The 19,110-nt window shown below is 35.1% G+C and overlaps 1 protein-coding gene across 4 annotated transcripts in view; it reads right to left on the bottom strand.

The window, feature by feature from the left end:
* nlgn4xa (neuroligin 4 X-linked a) overlaps positions 1 to 19,110 on the bottom strand; it is a 188,390-nt gene that overhangs the window by 112,772 nt on the left and 56,508 nt on the right. For 2 of the 4 annotated variants that reach the window (XM_087236007.1, NM_001166331.1), the window contains 1 exon segment: positions 2,592 to 2,744. In XM_087236007.1, coding sequence (XP_087092133.1) covers positions 2,592 to 2,744 — 153 coding nt within the window. 4 annotated transcript variants of the gene reach the window in all.

Genomic DNA, 19,110 nt, shown 5'->3' with positions numbered 1-19,110 from the left:
GATCCTGTGTCAGGCACAGTGAACATAACCAATGACATTACAGGTTACTATTAAAACAGCAAGTCCAGCCCTATGGCTGACAGAAGTAAAAGTGATCATGTGAGCACAAAGGCAAAAGCAGCGCTTGTGTTCATTTGAGAGAATCATCTCTCATCCATCCGGCTTGTGTTCCACACATTGGAGATATACTTTGTGCACGTGGATTGCACATGTAGATTGTTTATCCTCTTGCGAAAGCAATTTACCTCATGTGACAGCATCAGTGGGGCGCTCATTTCTTTTTGCCATAGATTTGTAGTCACGCACTCTTGGTTTACAAAGGCATATACCAAGCTGACGGTTAGCCATTGGGAAGTGTGGGGCAATCTGTGAGTATCTGTTTGGCTAGTTTGTTTGGTGACTTCTACACATTGCCTCTAATCAGGCTTGCATTAAAAGGAGTTTGCTCAATTTACCATTTAGAATAGTAATTGGCTGTTTGTGAAAGAAATTCATAGTACAAGAAAAACAACTGAACTGACTAAAGTAAGCAAACAATGCAAATCAAAAGAGAACACAAATAAGCCAACTTACATTTTGTTATTTATTTATTTTTATTTTATATTCACATATTGATGGATTATCTCAATACTAGATACATTTGCATGATCAAAATCCACTGTGGTGAGCAAAAAGTGTTGTAAAATCTGTACAAATGCTACTTTGTTTGCATTTTGGGTGTATGCAGTACTAGATCCAGTTTCCTTTTGCACTGAAAAAAGTGAGTATTTACTTTACTTAAAAAGTAAATAAACCAATTGTCCTAAAAGCAAACAGTTGACTTCTCTTAAAATGTGCAGTTTGTAAGTTTGAAACCCAGTGGTTGAACTAGTTATTGTAGTCCTAGTTCAAAACACTCACAAGCACAGGTTGCCAGATTGATGACATCAACAGGAGTGTGCCTGACTATCGAGCCTAAAGGTTGATTTGAGTCATGTTCTAAATGAAAGCAACAGCACACGATAGAAGGATTATTTTTCATGTCAAAAGGAGTTCTTTTGTACTAACCAACACCTTAAATAAACATTTTAGAAATGGCTTTGACTTATTGCACCTGAACAACAGGATATACGGACTTGTGCTTTATTCAGCATGTACATTTAATAATGTTAACAAAGTTTATTATCTATTCATTTGATTGCAAACCTTACCATTTCGTTGGAGTGCAGTGAGTGCACTATTCTGTGCTTTTGACTGGCTGTATTTAATCTATGTTGTATTTCGTCTGGTGCAAACAGCCAAACTGCTTATCACGGCAAATGTGTTCACATACAATTTTGTTAAGACACTGTTACAAAGTAACCTGGTAACTTAATATTTATGTTCATCATTTTTATATTATTTGTTATTTAAAAAAACACCACATGTGTAACTCTGTCTCATTTCAAAGGCTATTACTCTACGGAGGTTGCATTTTGGTCACAAACGAGGCAACCAAGGCAACCCAGGGTGCTGAAATATAATTGGGTAAACTGGCATTGGGGCGGTTAAAGGGAACAAAACAAAGTGAGACGTTCCATCATGTAATGCACATTTTCAAAACAGGATATCTTACTTCAGCATTTCTTTTCCACATAAACAAGTATGTTTACTTAGCATGCAATATATATTATTATATGATATAATATTAAACATATTATGGTATTTGTATGGTTTAGAAGAGACAAAAACTTACATACAGCACCTTTAAAAAGTGAGTAAACCCATTGTAACTTGGAACAGGTAAGTTGATTCAATTAATTTTTTATAATCATGCTAAGTTCATTTATCTTCACAATTGTGGAGCAATTGTGTTTACTCACTTTTTAAAGCAAAACTAACCATTTTAAAGCAACAGGTAAAGTCAACTTATGATTTTAGGCAACAACACGGGCAGTTTTCATCACCACAATTTCTTTGACGTTCACTTGGTGTGCCCCAGGGTTAATCATAACAAGACTTATATATTTTGATATCAAAACTTTGTACCAAATGAAAAGACTCGGTACTCTCGATGGAAGCTTAATATATATAGCCTTATATATATAACCAGTATGTACAACCAGTCTTCAATACTCAATGTCTACTCCACAATTGTAACCCTACAAAAACAACAAAAAGCCCAGAAAGCCTTAAACACAACAGAACATTACAACTCCATGTTCTTCATAGTATTTCTTATGAAAACATAGACAAAAAAAACATATTTCACTCTGGATTCTCAAGCTGAAACTAGACATTTCCTTAAAAACAAATAGTTTAAGTTCACCTTCATCTGAGTTTGACTTCACATAACTTTTATTTCATTAAGTACAATAAACTTTCAGGAATATTTGCTTGAATCTGAGTATATTGCATCTAATCCATTTAAACTGATTTGCACCCTCATTTTATATTCTTTAAATTTTTAAGCCTATGACCCATATCCTTCTCAGCAATTCCAAGATCAAGAGCCTCTTAAAACACCCATATATCTTTATTACACATGCAACCGGCTGAATATAAAACAGGAGGTCAGCAAGATATCTCCCAATCAAAACCATCCACCATTTAATGAAAAACAAATGACTTACCCAGCACTCCCAGCCTATAGTTCAGGGTCACTACAATGACGTTTCCATAGCTGGCTAGAATACTGCCGTCAATCATATTCCCTGTTCCTTCCATGTAGGATCCACCATGGATGTACACCATAACAGGTCTCAGTCCATTCTCATCATGGATGTCTGCAGGACAAAAAAAAAGAGGAATAAAAACAAACCATCTAAACACACTAGTGCAATTTGCAATAATATTGTGGTAATGTAAAATGTGACTTTTAAACCACAAAGTCAATAATTACTAGAAATGTTCTATAGCCTTTTTTATGTATAGAAATCTACTAGCTTTTATGAATTGAGTTTATTTATGGTATATAAACAAATTATTATTCCTTATTTAGACATAAACAAATGCTCCCAGTGAACTATTCTTATATCAGACTTACAGTTGAAGTCAGAATTGCTAGCCCTCCTAAAATATTAGCACCCCTGTATTTTTCATTTTCTATTTATTTATTTATTCATGCAGACACACAGAAATGCTAACTGACCCAGCCAAGGTTTGAAGCAGTGACCTTCTTGCTGTGTGGTGATTGTGTGGTGAAATGATCCTCTTTTTTTTTTTTAGTTTTTTTCAAAATAATTTAGCTTAGCTACTTCAGCCAGAGAGTTGTTATGATCTACCTAAGCTCAAGCTCCCCTCTTGCTCTGCGAATGGGGGGAGCCTAGGGCATGAGGATCCCTTGAGCTCAGGGCTCTCTCCTGGCAAAGCATGCCAAACAAGCTTATGATAGATCATCAGCTAATTGTGAACTCTTGAAATACAATAGTATAAAAATGTGCAGCAACTTATAATCCAAATATTAATAATGTAACTGATTGTTAGCACATCTTTTAGTTTACATAAAATCTGTTCATGCATGTCTCAGATATCTTAGGAATAACATTCCATATATGTAATTGTGACCAGGCAAACTGTACCTACTCTAATATCTAAATGTTTAATACAATATCAAAATGTTAAGGGATCCAGTCTGAAGTATACCAGTCCTAGTACCTGTTTGTGGAAAAATAGTTAATTTGTGGAAAAAAAAAAAAAATTAAAATAAAAAAGACTTTGGGTTTGAAATTTTTGTTACAGTATTGGTGGTGTTTTCGATTCAAGTATCAGAATTGGAACAATCCTAGTGATTACATTGTGGCCATGAGACATAGAAAAGTAAAGCAGAGAAAGTATCACAGGTTCCATTTTTATTATTTCCACTGACATTGTTGAAATGCCTTAATTATAATTACAGAGTGGCTAAAAAATAGGCAATATTCATTAGAACATGTAGTGTCACTAGAGTCATGATGAGCAAGCACAAGCAAGTGCAAAATCGATGTAACAGATGCATCTTAGGACAAAAGACATGAAGCTTATATTTTAAGTATTACCTGTCAACAGTGGTGATGTAAATCAGTTTATACAGTGCAGTACCTTAAATGTCCAATAGGTCATCGGGTCAGAACCACAAGAGTCTGTTTATTTGCAACAGACTTATATTTATATTTATATATTTATTTATTTTTTATTTTTTTAAGGGCTGAATCTCGTTATATTTTTTACATCAGTTATGAAGAAAGGGAGTCGTAAATGGCCTGCTGGCCAGCATTTTGAAATAAGATTTCATATATCCAGAGTCAACTGTACAACCATGGGTAAATTGTAGAAATATGAAATGTTTTACATTTTTAAAATACCTAGTTCATTTTCACATACTCTGCAGTAATCATCTTGTTTTGTGAAATGAATTATTGCTGATGTAAAGTAGTTAAGTGATGCCATTTGTTAATTATGTGTAACCTCAGCACAGGAACGATTTGCATAATTTCTCAATTAAACTGGTTTAGCTGACTAATTGTGTAAACTGAAAATATTTTAGTTTGTGTGGTCATGTGAAAATATTCTCTTTATTTTAAAAATAGAAGCAAGTTAAATCACAGTGTTAGTAAAAAAAAATAATAATAATAAATCACAATTAGATTAAAGTGTCCATCCTTATACTGTATACACATTACATCTGTGAGATGAATGATGGGACACACTTTATTTTGACGGTCCGTTTGTTGGTTAAGTTACATTGCATTTACAGTATATGCCAACAGATTCTCATTAGATTATAAGTAGACTGTTAGGTTGGGGTTAGGGTTAGTGTAAGTTGACATGTACTTGCAAAGAGTCTTATAGTCAGTTAAATGTCTGTTGAATGAGAAACAACAGATATTAAGCAGACAGTCTACTAATATTCAAATGGACCATCAAAATACAGTGTTACCGAATGATCAATGTTTTTTTTTTTTTTTTTTTGTATCAAATAAAACAAAACTGACAAAAGTACTGGCATTTTTTTCTCAGTAAATGAAGATCAGTAAAACACATTAGGGTTTAAACCTTGACAAGTACAACCCAACACTACAATCCGAAAGAAGAAAATCAGACAAATATCTCAAATTAGATTGCTGCTTTTTACCATTACCAAGGCACAATTTCATTGAAACTAATCCCACCTCAGTGAGATTCACCTCAAGATGTGGCTGATGCACAAGGAAGTCCGTAATTGCTGCGGATGAGTTGGTTATTTGTGGGGCTCTCTTGTTCTGATTAAAGCCTCTGATTAGTACATGTGTAGGAGGCTGATTATAAAACAGGAGACATGAAGCCCTAGGATGAGGAAGTCTTTGATAGCATTTCACAAATTGCAGGCAGGCTTAGTAGGCTATAGATTTTTTGCATCAAATGACTAATGGTCTTGAACAGGACAGCTATTGTACATGCAGCTGTGTTCATGTGTTTAGTCACAATAAAAACATGCTGATCATTTCTATACAAGTGCTCTTGTGCTGCAAAGGCTAAATATTAACATCAGTGAATGTATCTTAGTCAAAGCTGTAAAAAATTAAAAAATATACACTGACCACTAAAAAAGTCACACACTGTAATATTTTTTTGAACCACCTTTAGCGTTGATAACAACTATTACACTATTCACACTATTAACACTGTTTCCATATGACTGCATATGTGCATGCATATATGCATGTCACAACATTTATTCTCATACAGATTTGCATTAGATTTTCATCAAGATCTTGTATCGATGATCGGTTGAAGCGCTGAGTTCAGTAACCTGTTGTGCTTTATTAATGTCTTCTACACGTATACTAACCCTAAATCCAGCCTACTTGAAGAATAAGTCACTCCCACTTGAAAGTCATCCAGCCTACTTTTTTATTTATTTTTTTACTTTTTAAAAGTATTATTATTTATTTATTTATTTATTTATTTATTTATTTATTTATTTATTTATTTATTTATTTATTTATTTATTTATGGGCAGTTTATATGAATTGTAATTTGCTTTATTTAATTATTCCAATGTTTTTTTTTTTTTTTTTAATAATCATTGTAACAGAACTATCTATCTATCTATCTATCTATCTATCTATCTATCTATCTATCTATCTATCTATCTATCTATCTATCTATCTATCTATCTGTCTGTCTGTCTGTCTGTCTGTCTGTCTGTCTGTCTGTCTGTCTGTCTGTCTGTCTGTCTGTCTGTCTGCCCGCCCGCCCGCCCGCCCGCCCGCCTGCATGTATATATATATATATATATATATATATATATATATATATATATATATATATATATATATCACGCTGTGGCGACCCCTGATTAATAAAGGGAATAAGCCGAAGAAAAAATGAAAATTAATATTGGATATCTATACCAAAATCTAAAAAGCTGTCATCATTTACTCATCCATTTACTTGTGTTGTTCTAAACATGTATAATGTTTGCTGTTCTGCTGAATGTAAGAGAATATCCTTTAAAGAATGTAAGTAAAAATAGTAGTGGTTGCTAATGCTTTAAAATATCTCATTGTATTCTACAAAAGAAATAAGGTCGTACAGTACAGGTTTGTAACAGCATAAAGGTGAGTAAATAAGGATATTTTCTTTTTTCTCAGTTCAAGAATATTGGCTTTTCTAATAAATTGCTGGGCCAAAAGAGCAGCAATTAAAATACTCACAGACTAAAAACTGATTAAAATATTCCTCAAAGAAAACAAAAATTACTGGTTACAAACCAGCCTTAACAGTGTTTTTTTTTTTTTTTTTAGGGTGAATAATCAGTGTGCATGTTTAATTAAGTGTGTTTTAATGCTCTGTGGTTTGCACTGTTGGTTATTAGGGTAATGTGTATACAAATATTTCACCAAACAGTTTCCTCAGCCCGCTCAAAACAGCTGATGGGATGAGAGCTAATGGCATCAGAAAGGGGTTATGACATTCAGTATGTGTGTGTGTGTCACTGTTTGCATCCACCTCCATAAACACACTCACTGCTCTCAGTGGGAGTGGTATATCTGCATTAGAAACGCCCTTGTTGGCATCTCAGACTGAAGTGGAGCCCAACAGGGGACAGCGTAAGACCCTGAGTAATTGGTATACAGCCAAGGGCACCTCACTGTACTTTGATTATTGGTTTGTGTTGCATATGGCTTCATTAACTGCACAGAAGTGGTGTATAAACACATAGACACGTGCACACACACACACACACACACACACACACAGAGTGGTCTGCTGCAGAGTTGGCACAACCCTACAGCGCCTGTGGGCAGGCGAGCAGAATTAAAGGCAAGTCTGTGTATCGTTCTCCCCCGCAAAGGAAAACAGAGAGAAGGAGAGAGAGGAAAACAGTGAGAGGGAAAGCGAAAGAGAGGGAGAGGTAGAAAACAACCCGTCGTGACAGGTGATTAATCTCGGTCGGGTTCTGAGTGGGCGCCAGGCGGAGCACTAATGCGAGTGCATCTATTTTGCAGCTCTTTGCTGGTGTACAACTTTCAGCGTTGCAGCGCCTTTATTGCGCTGGACCATCAGCAAGGCCAGAACCTCCTGTCTAACACCACCTCTCAACCAGGCAGACTAATAGCTGCACTGGGGCTTCTCTAGTTTAGTGGAGATGTTATGCAAGCATCGTGTTGACGTTTTAGCCTTTTACGGCAATCTAGTGTTACCTATCATGACCCAAATACGCAAATGGGTACCATTACCACCCACAAAATTGGAAACCTCTTGTATGGAAGATCTGACAAACTTGACCCAGAAGAAGCAGTTTACGTTCTAATTTCATGAGCTCTTTCCAAGAAAACAATTTAAATCATTCATTGTTACAGCGACTGGAGAAAGAGTTTTCCAGAGAGGCATTATGAGAATGGAGTGCTGCCATGAACTTGTTCTGAGTAGATGCCAAAGCACATCTTAAGGCTCTTCATAACAAAACTCATAGATCAAGGAGACATATTGGATGGGCTGTTAGCTGAGAAGGCAGCACATCTACGCACATTTTGCATCCCAGGTGTGTTGGAACTCAACTGGCATTGGAAACCTGCATATGTTGGCAAACATTTGGGCTCTGGGGGAATGATGAAGAGGACAGGGTTACAGACTACTCACACAGAACGAGGTTTTGTATTCAAAAACAGCTTCTCCAGATGCTATGGAAGGGAACCAAATGTCTTGACTTTCAAAACTTGAACTTATTATTTGACAGAAGGTTGTATAATAATAATAATAATAATAATAATAGCAATCGTAATAATAATAATAATAATAACAACAACAACAATAATAATAAACATTTAAAGTCATGTTTTTTTATCACACAATCCTTGGACAATGCTAATTTTTAATTTACAGTGAGATTTTGCACAAGATGTCTAATGATGTTACATTATCCTATATTATACATTTTGGACTGCACAAAAAGTCAAAGTTCTACAGAGTTATCCATTTACCCCGTTGCAATAATGATTGTGGTTATTGAGTTTTACAGGAAAAGGTCACTGGAAATGAAATTCTGTCTTCACCTTCATCATATTCACTTTACCTTTCATGCAGTGTGTAATGTAGCTGTTTTTGAATATATCTGAAAAAAAGTATTCAAAGTTTTAAAGTTCAAAGTGCACAACAAATAAAGTTTTTAAGTAAAAAAATTAAAATAAAAAAAATCAGTTATGAACAATCAAAATGACTTGTCAACAATTTAATTTGCTGAAAGTCTATTCACATTCCAACAGTAATGATTAAAGTAAATGATCTAAATGTATTTATGTATTTTATGTTTTGAGTAAGGAATAAAAAAAAAAAAAAGTTCATCCAATAAAATTTGTCAGGCTGATAATTTCCATTATTCTGATAAGTAGATTAAACTATCTGTTAACAAATGTAGATTTGTACATCTGCAGCCATTCACACAAGTCTGCAGTTTGTGCGCGCACACACACAGCGCATTCATGTGCACACGAGAGAGTGACAGCGGTATAAACAAATACTGAATCAAAACTTTTTAAAATCCTGAATCATTATTGGAGGTATTTTTGCACGCTGGAGGAAGAATGACACCATTGGCTGAAGAATATGTTTTAAACAGGTAATGTCATGTTTTAAATTCAATGACATCAAATGATTTTGATATTTTGTTGATTTTAGGTTGTGTTAGAAACTGACCAAAATCCAACATCGAGGCAATAACTTAAAGCATCATAAAGTTATTTGTCAGGTATGACAGCCTGATCTCAAGTATTTTGCGTTTTGTCAGTTTAGTGGATTATTCATACAAATTTGTTTGAGTTCAGTCATATAAAAATGTACAATTTTAAAAAAGAAGGCGCGGCACCCAAAGCCACCCCTAGCACCCCAGCCAGAGCAAATCATCTTAAATTATATGAATTAGATCCTACAAATTCATACGAATTAGCCACCAAATCAAAAAGTTACGAATTGCCGTGAGATTGCATTAAGTATGACTACCAAAACCAAACATCTGATAGAGATTGTAGAGGTAACATCCACACAACGTCAAGCTCTAACATTATTAGAAGTTGATATTTGGTTGGTTTTAGGTTGGCCTGATGTTTATGTCCATACAAAATGCAAAGTCTCCACGATGTTGGGGTACAACTTCAATCTGACATCATGTTGACATCTTGTGGCTGCTGGGTGTTTAAGGCCATTTCAGTCATCATACAGTAAACATCTGTCATCTTCTCATCGGTGAGATGCATCTAGTCGGTGGGTGAATGCATGTAAAGATTTTGGACATCTTCTTGGACACTTTTAATGCTTCCAAACAGTTTGTGGCAATCATAAATTGCCCATGTCTTGTGTTAGTTCATTGTAATGCAATTTACTTTCTATGTGCGAATTGATTGGACAGGAATCGCAGGACTGATTTTTCTAATCCCCATAGACAAGAAAAAATAGTAGTGACTGCAAAAACTAAAAGTAGTGACTGCACATATAAGGAAAGTAGTGGAGTAAAAGTACAGATACAGCACTAAAAATGTACTCAAGGGAAAGTAAAAGTACACATCTTTAAAACTACTTAGTAAATTACAATTTACAATAATTTGAGCATTTTAATTTGATACTTTACACCATTGGTCATGAGTCAGATTTGGCAGGATACAACACAAGCACTAAAGACATTCATTTCCAGTTTGAACGGCCCTTTAGGCATCCACTTTGAACATGTCTTGTCAGTGCCCAAGTTTTAATGCATAGATGTTATAAAAGCTCCTTTTCTTGTTGTATCTACAGAACTGGGCTGTTTCAAGGAAAGGTGGGCAATGGCAATGAGAGAACATGAAATACAGAAATAAAATAAAAGGACAGATAGAGAGAGAGCAAGAGTGTCAGAGGGAAAAGGGAGGGAGAAAAAGAACGAAAGGCGAGAGTGAGTGGGGGCGACTCTGCAGTGCTCACACCCTGGACATTCATCATTGCCAGGACAGGCCGAGGAGGATAATATATTCCCTCATGTGCCGCACGGCACTGCACACATTACTCATCTTTATACAAAGCAGGGAGAAAGAGAGAGAGAGAGAGAGAGAGAGAGAGAGAGAGAGAGAGAGAGAGAGAGAGAGAGCAGGAGAGATGAATTCTTCATTAGACCCAACAGTTCTTATTAAAGAAATAGTTAATCTAAAAATGAAAATTCTGTCATCATTTACTTGTCTTCATGTCTTCCTATATTTAGATGGCGTCTTAGGAACATGGAACAAACTGGATGTATTTTTCCCACCAAGCTTATGCTGAGCTTTTACAATTAAAATGTCTGTCTTTCTGTCTGTCTATTTAACCCAAGTTTAAATATTTATTTGAAATGTAATTTATTCACATGAATTTACATGAATTACTTCACTCTTTAGTGTTACAGGAGCCTTTATAGGCAGCATAGTAGATCCGTGGTTAGCATTGTCACTGCACAGTGAGATGGTCGCTGGTCCAAGCCAAAGCTGGTTAGGGTTTCCTATGGGTGCTCTGGTTTCCCCCACAGTCCAAAGACATGTGCTATTGGTGAATTGGTGATCTAAATTGGCTATAGTGAGTGTGTGTTTTGTGTGTGTAAATGGGAATGTGTGAATGTATGGATGTTTTCCAGTAACGGGTTTCTGCTGGAAGGGCATCAGTTGCGTTAAACATATGCTGGAATAATTTGTATACACATATGATGGAATAGGCGGTTCATTTCACTGTGGCAACCCCTCAATAATAAGGGACTAAGCCGAAGGAAAATGAATGAATGAATAAATGAATGAATGAATAAATGAATGAATGAATGAGCCTTTAATAATAATCGATTATGATGATTTGGTGAGAAACAATGAATGAGTCAATCAATGTTGAGTGTTTTTTATATAAAAAGTTATACATTCCTTCATTCATTTTCATTTTGACTTAATCCCTTAATAATCAGGGTTTGCCACAGCGGAATGAATGGCCAACTTATCCAGCATATGTTTTATGCAGCAGATGACCTTCCAGCCGCAACCCAACACTGGGAAACACCCATTCACACTCTTTCACACACACACACACACACACACACACACACACACACACACACACACAAACATTATTATAGTTTATTCAATTGACCTATAGCGCATGTCGTTTGACTGTGCAGAAACCAAAGCACCCGGGGGAAACCTAAATAAATACAGGGAAAACATGCAAACTCTACACAGAAATTCCAACTGTCCCAGCCAGGGCTCAAATCAGCGATCTTCTTGTTGTGAGGCGATTGTGTGAGTAATACAACATTATTGTTATTTAATGTGAGTAGTTTATTTACCTTTTTTTCCTTCAGATTTTCTTTTTATATAGATACACTAATCTTCATGGATTTTCAATTTTGTATAACATTTTGCATAGTTTCATTTAAAAGCATGGCTGTTAATGGCCATGCAGTCTGTACAGTGCTGAGCTGTTCAGTCAGTCTGTTCAGCTGTAACACTGATTTGTAATGCACAGCAATACGCGGTAGTCATGCAAGCAAAAAACATAGCTATAATATATCATTAAAGACAATTGTATGCCTATTACTGGCCTTACAACACGCCAACCTCAACTGTGGCTTCTGGACATGCACTGCGTTTGATATTCATGTACTGCTACTGGCTCTCAAATGTAGGCTTTCAACATCAACCTTTAATAAAGCTGTTAAAGTAATGCCGTAGGGCCTCCATTCACATCCCATGTTAACCAATTAAAGCATGGTTGACAAGTGATATTCTTTCACTCGTTTCTTTCCAAAAACGGAAGCTCTTTCTCCCTGTTACAAGCTGAGTCTAAAAAGCATCATCCCTTTAAAAGGACTACAGACCAAAAGAGTAGCTTTCTCTTTCATTTCTATGCATTTAAAGAGACTTCCTGGGTAAGTTTTAAAGGTGGCAGGAAATTGCGGAGGCTGGTGCATTGCTGTAGGGTGATTTTGCAGGGGAGTCTTATGGCATAGGTACAACCTCGAGGGAGCCAGGAAGAGTAATTCATCGCCACTGCAGATGTTCACACAGACAGAGAGCATCGATCCTGCCCTTCTGAAAACACCATCTTCTGCTCCGTTCGGTGGAGGTATTTGCTGGACTCAAGGCTGTTTCTTCTCTTTTTTTTTTTTTTTTTAAGTAGAATTTAAAAATGTGACCGTCCAAAAATGTTTCAAGTCCAGTTGTTTATGTTTATAACATCTAAATCTATATTCCTTCTTATTCTTTGTTTGATTACTAATTGAGTATAAAGTATGCAATGGTATGGTAACTCCCCTAAAGTTAAACCGTTCAGTTTCACCATTTTTTTAATCAAATCAGACAATTTCCAGTCTTGTAGGAGCACTTTTAGCCTAGCTTAACATAGCTCAATGACAATGTTTACATGGACATCAGTAATCAAATGATTTGCTTTAATCTGAAAAAGACCATAATATGATTAAGGTGTTTACATGAGTTGCTTTTTGCATGTTTCTTTCATTATTCTGTTTTACAATATAGCACATCATGCTATCCACATTTCCTCCATAGTTTCATGTAATTTCGGGTGTTTCATTTATATTTTTGATCAACTTTGTGAATTTGTTTAACTACAGTTTGTTTTTATCTCTTTGATAAATGGATATTGGATGTGAGGAACTGATGGAAGAGTATTATTTTAATAGAAATCAATACTGCATGCCGTATGAAGGAAAAAAAAAAAACCCTCTACATTTTGTGATGCAGGTGTCTGTGGTTCTTCACTGACTCGGTAGGTGCAAAGAACAATGTCAAATAGCCATGTGTGTATAGACTATCCTGTCGCAAAATGGGTTGAAAATTCGACACGAAGGTAGTAGTTTGATTGCTGTGTTTACATGTCTGTACTGCACTTTAATAATGTGACAAAAATCGGCATAATCTATGTGTCCTAATTCAATTTCTGTTTTGATCATGACTTTAGTCGAATTAAATTGATCAAAAATTACTGTTTACATCATAGGTCTCAAACTGGATTCCTGGAGGGTCGAGCTTAGCTCCAACCACTTCCAACTCACACCTGCTTAAGAGTCTTGAACACCTTGATTAGTCGGATCAGCTGTGTTTGATTAGGGTTGGAGCAAATCTGTGCAGAGCTGCGGCCCTACAAGAATCCAGTTTGAGACCAATGGTTTGCATGGTAGAATCTTAATCAGAGTATTGTCTAAATGATTTTAAAATCAGATTATTGGTGTCCATGTGAATGAACTCATTGATTCATTGATTAAGTTTAGGGGTTGGGATCACAAGCATCAGAGTAGAGTTTATTAATTTTCACAAACCTTCCAAATATGGTCAAGACTGAGCTTCTCCTTCTAAGAGTAAGTTCTGTGGTTGTAAATGAGCATACAAATAGTTTCCATATACTTACTGTACAATGTAGATATCAGAAAAAAAATACATTTGTTAAATCAGTGCACCTGATGAAAAAAAAAAAAAAAAACACCCAATTCTAATGTTATCACTTGACTAAATTGGCGTTATCATTTGTTATCAGATGATAGATATGGGCCAGTAGGGGCCTTCTGTGCCTACTATTAGGCTCAGAAGGCTGTTATCATTCATCCACATGATTAATCAGCTATAATAACAGAGAAGACTCCAGATACAGATCTGTTCTTATACATTACTGTGATGGTTCAGTTTAGGGTTGGGGTAGGGGTAGAGGTTAATAAAATACAATTAATGGAAAATTTAATAAATATTATAAATAATTCTCGTGGTTAATCATTTACACTAATAGAGAAGACTCCAGATCCAAATCTGTTTTTGCAGTACTGTCACAATTGGGTTTAGGGGTAGATGTTAATAAATCCAATTATTGGGAAATTGTATAAATTATATAAATAATTCTTGTTAAGTTCTGGCTGCAGCCTTATGTGATTTATAGCTGAACAACCATGTGGATGGATAATACCAGGCCCCTACTGGCCCATATCCATCAGCCGATATCCACTGATAATGCCCATTCAATCCAGTGATGAATTTCAAATCAGCTGAAAAAACAAACAAACAAAGAAACAATAACACTGTTTTCGATCATATACACAAACACTTTTAGGCTTGATCTCACACTCTTACATTTACAAACTATCATGTCTAACTAAATGCCAATATAAATTTAGATAACCTATTTAGATAATAGAAAACAACAACAACAACAACAACAACAACAACAACAACAACAACCACAATTAATAATAATAACAATAATAATATTAATAATAATACAATTATTAATTATTATTGTTATTATTATTACAGTAGGGCGATGCGGTGGCACAGTGGGTAGTACGTTTGCCTCACAGCAAGAAGTTCGCTGCTTCAAGCCTCGGCTGGGTCAGATGGTGTTTTTGTTTGGAGTTTGCATGTTATCCCAGGGTTCGTGTGGGTTTTCTATATATATATATATATATATATATATATATATATATATATATATAAATATATATATATATATATATATATATATATATATATATATATATATATATATATATATATATATATATATATATATATATATATATATATATATATATATATATATATATATATATATATATATATATATATATATATATATATATATATATATATATATATATATATATTTATTTTTATTTTTTTATTTTTTTTCAGCAAAATCCAGCAGAATATCATACCAGCAGCCCCTTTAGCAGAAAAACATCATGACATGTATTTTACCCACTCACATGAAGAGTAACAGCCTTTCTTTCTTTTTTTCTTTCTTTCTTTCTTTTCCATTTACTGTCCTTACTAAAGCTGCCAAAAGAGCAAAAAAAAAATATATATATATATATATTTTTATGTCTAATATTTCCCCCAGACAACTTCATTCACATGCTTACTCTCTTCCATACGGATACAGGTATCAGAGGGCAATCAAAAAATACAACATGTCTGGACAGCAGCAATCAATGATCGCACACATCACTCAGAGATCATGACAGCTGACTCCTCGCCAGCCACAAACCACAGTCAAATCCACTACAGCAATTTATCAGACGTGTCAACGGCAACCAAAAGACATCCTGGGCCCAATAGAGATCAATTCAATTACCATACACACATCACTGACCTGCCGCAGTTATCCCCAGGATGTATAAATAAAATACTGGACTGCTCTCATTCACACAGCTCTACAGTACATTGTCGTACAAAATGTTACTTGTGCAAGTGAAACGAGATGCATTAAGAGCAAACCATTAATATTACAGCGAGAAGAGTTTCTTCAGCATAGCATCAGACAGGAGTAACAAATGAACAGATTTCCACTGTCAAAACAACACAGGTTAGTGTTCATGCTTCACCGGGCAATGAAATAAAAACAATTGCAAAACTGTTAAAAGAAGAGGGAAACATGACTGTTTAATAATTTCTTTGAGCAGGAGAGAAAAGAGCATGCAGGCTTTCGTCGACCGTCTTTCACTTTGCAGCACTGGGAGAAGGTAATGTCTATGTTAGAACAAGTGTTATTTTATGGATGTTCTTCAATTTTCTGGAGAGGCAAACTTGAGCCTTTTCATACACTCATTCAGCTCTGAGCCAAGAATCTCCAAAGAGGAAAGAGGTGTCAAAAAGGGGTCCATGATGGTGCGCTTCAATGGGCAAAAATGGTACGAATAAAATAGTAAATAATTCATCAAATCAATTGACAGAAAAAAAGAGGGGAAAAAAAGATTTGCTTTCATGCAAGTTTCAGGCTGGATTTTTTTGTTGTTTTGTTTTTAATGGGATAAGATGAAAAATACCTTTATTTTCGCCACCCTCATTATTGGTGAAATCATCGCCTTTGTTGGCTCCTACTGTCAACAACAGGGGAAAAGTGAAGAGGATAAATGGGGGAACAGATTTTAAAACAGCAGCTTATATAATAAATGAAAGCCATCATGTATAATAAATAAATAAATAAATAAATAAATAAAAAGTAAAAAGATAACATTTTACTTGAAGCGGTTTTCATAAAACTGTCATTAAACATTTATAATCATGACATAACATGTCATGAATTTGAATGAGATGTTATGCATGCTTACAACAACTGTCATTAAGTGTCATTCATTTAAATGCCATTGTTTTTTAAGACAACTTGACATACACAAATACATCACAACCTGTTTTGACCACCAAAATAACACAAGTTGATAGTCATGTGGCAATGTAAATATGTCATGGATTTTATAACAGTGTCATTAATAATAGTTGTTGACCTCAACTACGGTGGTACAAGCTAAATGTGTCATTGAAATGTCATCAAATATTAATAAAGCAGTTAAAAAGTATTTAACAGAGTAATGACACATTTAATAAGACTTTGTACTGACAAATAAAGTTAGCCCAGCTGAAAACATGATCAGTAAAATATTCATGACAATCATGATTATGACAGATTTGTGACGTTATGTTGTAGTGTTGTCATGATAAAAATGAAGACTTGATCTAATGTATTTCTTATGTAAAAGTTGTCATAACAAACAATGCCATCTTCAGTGTTTTTAGGGTAAATAAAGTAGTATTTATTATTATTATTATTATCATTATTATTATTATTATTATTATTATTTATATAGAGCTCTGCAATGAACAATGTTATTTAACAACTTTATATCCTACACCTTCATTTACCTTAAAAAAACACATTAAATAATTATAATTTCATATAATTCCTGTCCCCAGAGCTGCACATGCCGTATATACAGATTAATGAAAGTTTAAAGTCATGTGTTTGCTACTTTTGTACTTTTTGTCTCATTAGTTAAGAAAAATCACGGTCCATTAAGGCAATACCCTTTTCCTTTTCTCTCATGTGTTTAAAATAATGATTGCGCTCGCTCATTGAGTGCGTGATTCAAAATGACTATGTTAATTTAATTCAGCAATTTATTTTTAAAGCAAATAATTAAAATAAAAAGATTCTGTCAGTACATGTTTTGGTAACACTTTACAATAAGGTTGTATTAGTTATGGTGCAGTAGCTAATGTTCACAAGCATGAATTTGGATGTTAATGCATTAATAAATGTTGAATTATGATAAATAAATGCTGTACAAGTAATGTTCATATGTAGTTAATGTTAGTAAATGCATTAACTAATTAACCTTACTGAGAAGTGCATTTTTAAGTTTTTTTTTTTTTTTACTTTTTGTTACTTGAGTTGTTCCTTAGAAAAGCAATATTATTATATAACTCACATTACTTGTAATGTGTTACCCACAACACTGCTCTTTGCATTTAAAATGGCATAACTGAGCAAATGACACGTAGCACCAGTTGTCATGACCATACATAGAATCTCACTTACATTTATGACATTTGTCATATCATGATAGTAACACTTTAAAGAAGTTTGATGAAAATCTAATTCTACCAAATCTACTACATTTAGAAAGCAGTTATATATACTGTATATACAGTATGTCACAAAAGTGAGTACACCCCTCCTACTTCTGCAAATATTTATTTATAACTTTTCATAGGACAACACTGCAGAAATGACTCTTTGACACAATGAATAGTAGTCATTGTAAAGTGTGTATAGCAGAGTAATTTTACTGTCCTCTCAAAATAACTACAAATACAGCCAATAATAGCTGAACCCCTGGCAACAAAAGTGAGTACACCCCTAAGTGAAAATGTGAAATGTCAATATTTTGTGTGGCCATCATCATTCTTTGGGGCATGGAGTTGACCAGAGCTTCACAGGTTGCCACTGAAATTATCTTCCACTCCTCCATCACAACATCATGGAGGTGGTGGACATTTTACACCTTGTGCTCCACCACCTTCCTTTTCAGAATGCCCCAGAGGTGTTATATCGGGTTTATGTCTGGAGACATGCTTGGTCAGTCCATCACCTTTACCCTTAGCCTCTTTAGCAAGGCAGTGGTCATCCTGGAGGTGTGTTTGGGGTCATTATCATACTGGAACAATGCTCTGCAGTCCAGTTTCCTGAGAGAACTGCTTCAGTATGTCACAGTACATGTTAAAATTCATGTTTCCCTCCATGAACTTGTCTTTGTACTCCCCACCTGGTTGCTGCCAAACAGACTTGACACCATCTGAACCAAATGGGTTTATCTTGGTCTGAGACCACAGGACATGGTTCCAGTAATCCTGGTACTTAGTTTGCATGTCTGCAGCAAATAGTTTGCAAGCTTTCTTGCATCATCTTTAGAAGAGGTTTCCTTTTAGGACCACAATCATGCAGACTAACTTGATGCAGTGTGCGGCGTACGATCTGACCACTGACTGGCTGACCTCCCATATTTTCAATCTCTGCAGCAATGCTGAAAGCACTCATTTGTCTGTTTTTCAAAGACAATCTTTGCATGTGATGCTGAGAACGTGCACTCAGCTTCTTTGGCTGACCATGACGAGGCCTGTCTGGGAAGAACCTGTCCTCTTAAAGCACTGAATGGTCTGAGACACTGTGCTGCAGCACAGTTTCAGAGTGTTGGCTATCTTCTTATAGCCTAGGCCATGTTTATGTAAGGCAACAATTTGTTTTCCAGGTCTTCTGAGAGTTGTTTGCCATGAGGTGCAGTGTTGAACTTTCAGTGGCCTGGTTGAGAGAGTGGAAGAGCTTTTATACCAAATTTCACTCACCTGCTATCTGTGGATACCCGAGACA

This window comes from Danio rerio, chromosome 1 (assembly GCF_052040795.2).
Source record: "Danio rerio strain M-AB ecotype USA chromosome 1, GRCz13ab, whole genome shotgun sequence".
In the NCBI taxonomy this organism is placed as follows: Eukaryota; Metazoa; Chordata; class Actinopteri; order Cypriniformes; family Danionidae; genus Danio; species Danio rerio.
This window is presented reverse-complemented; position numbering and strand designations above follow the sequence as displayed.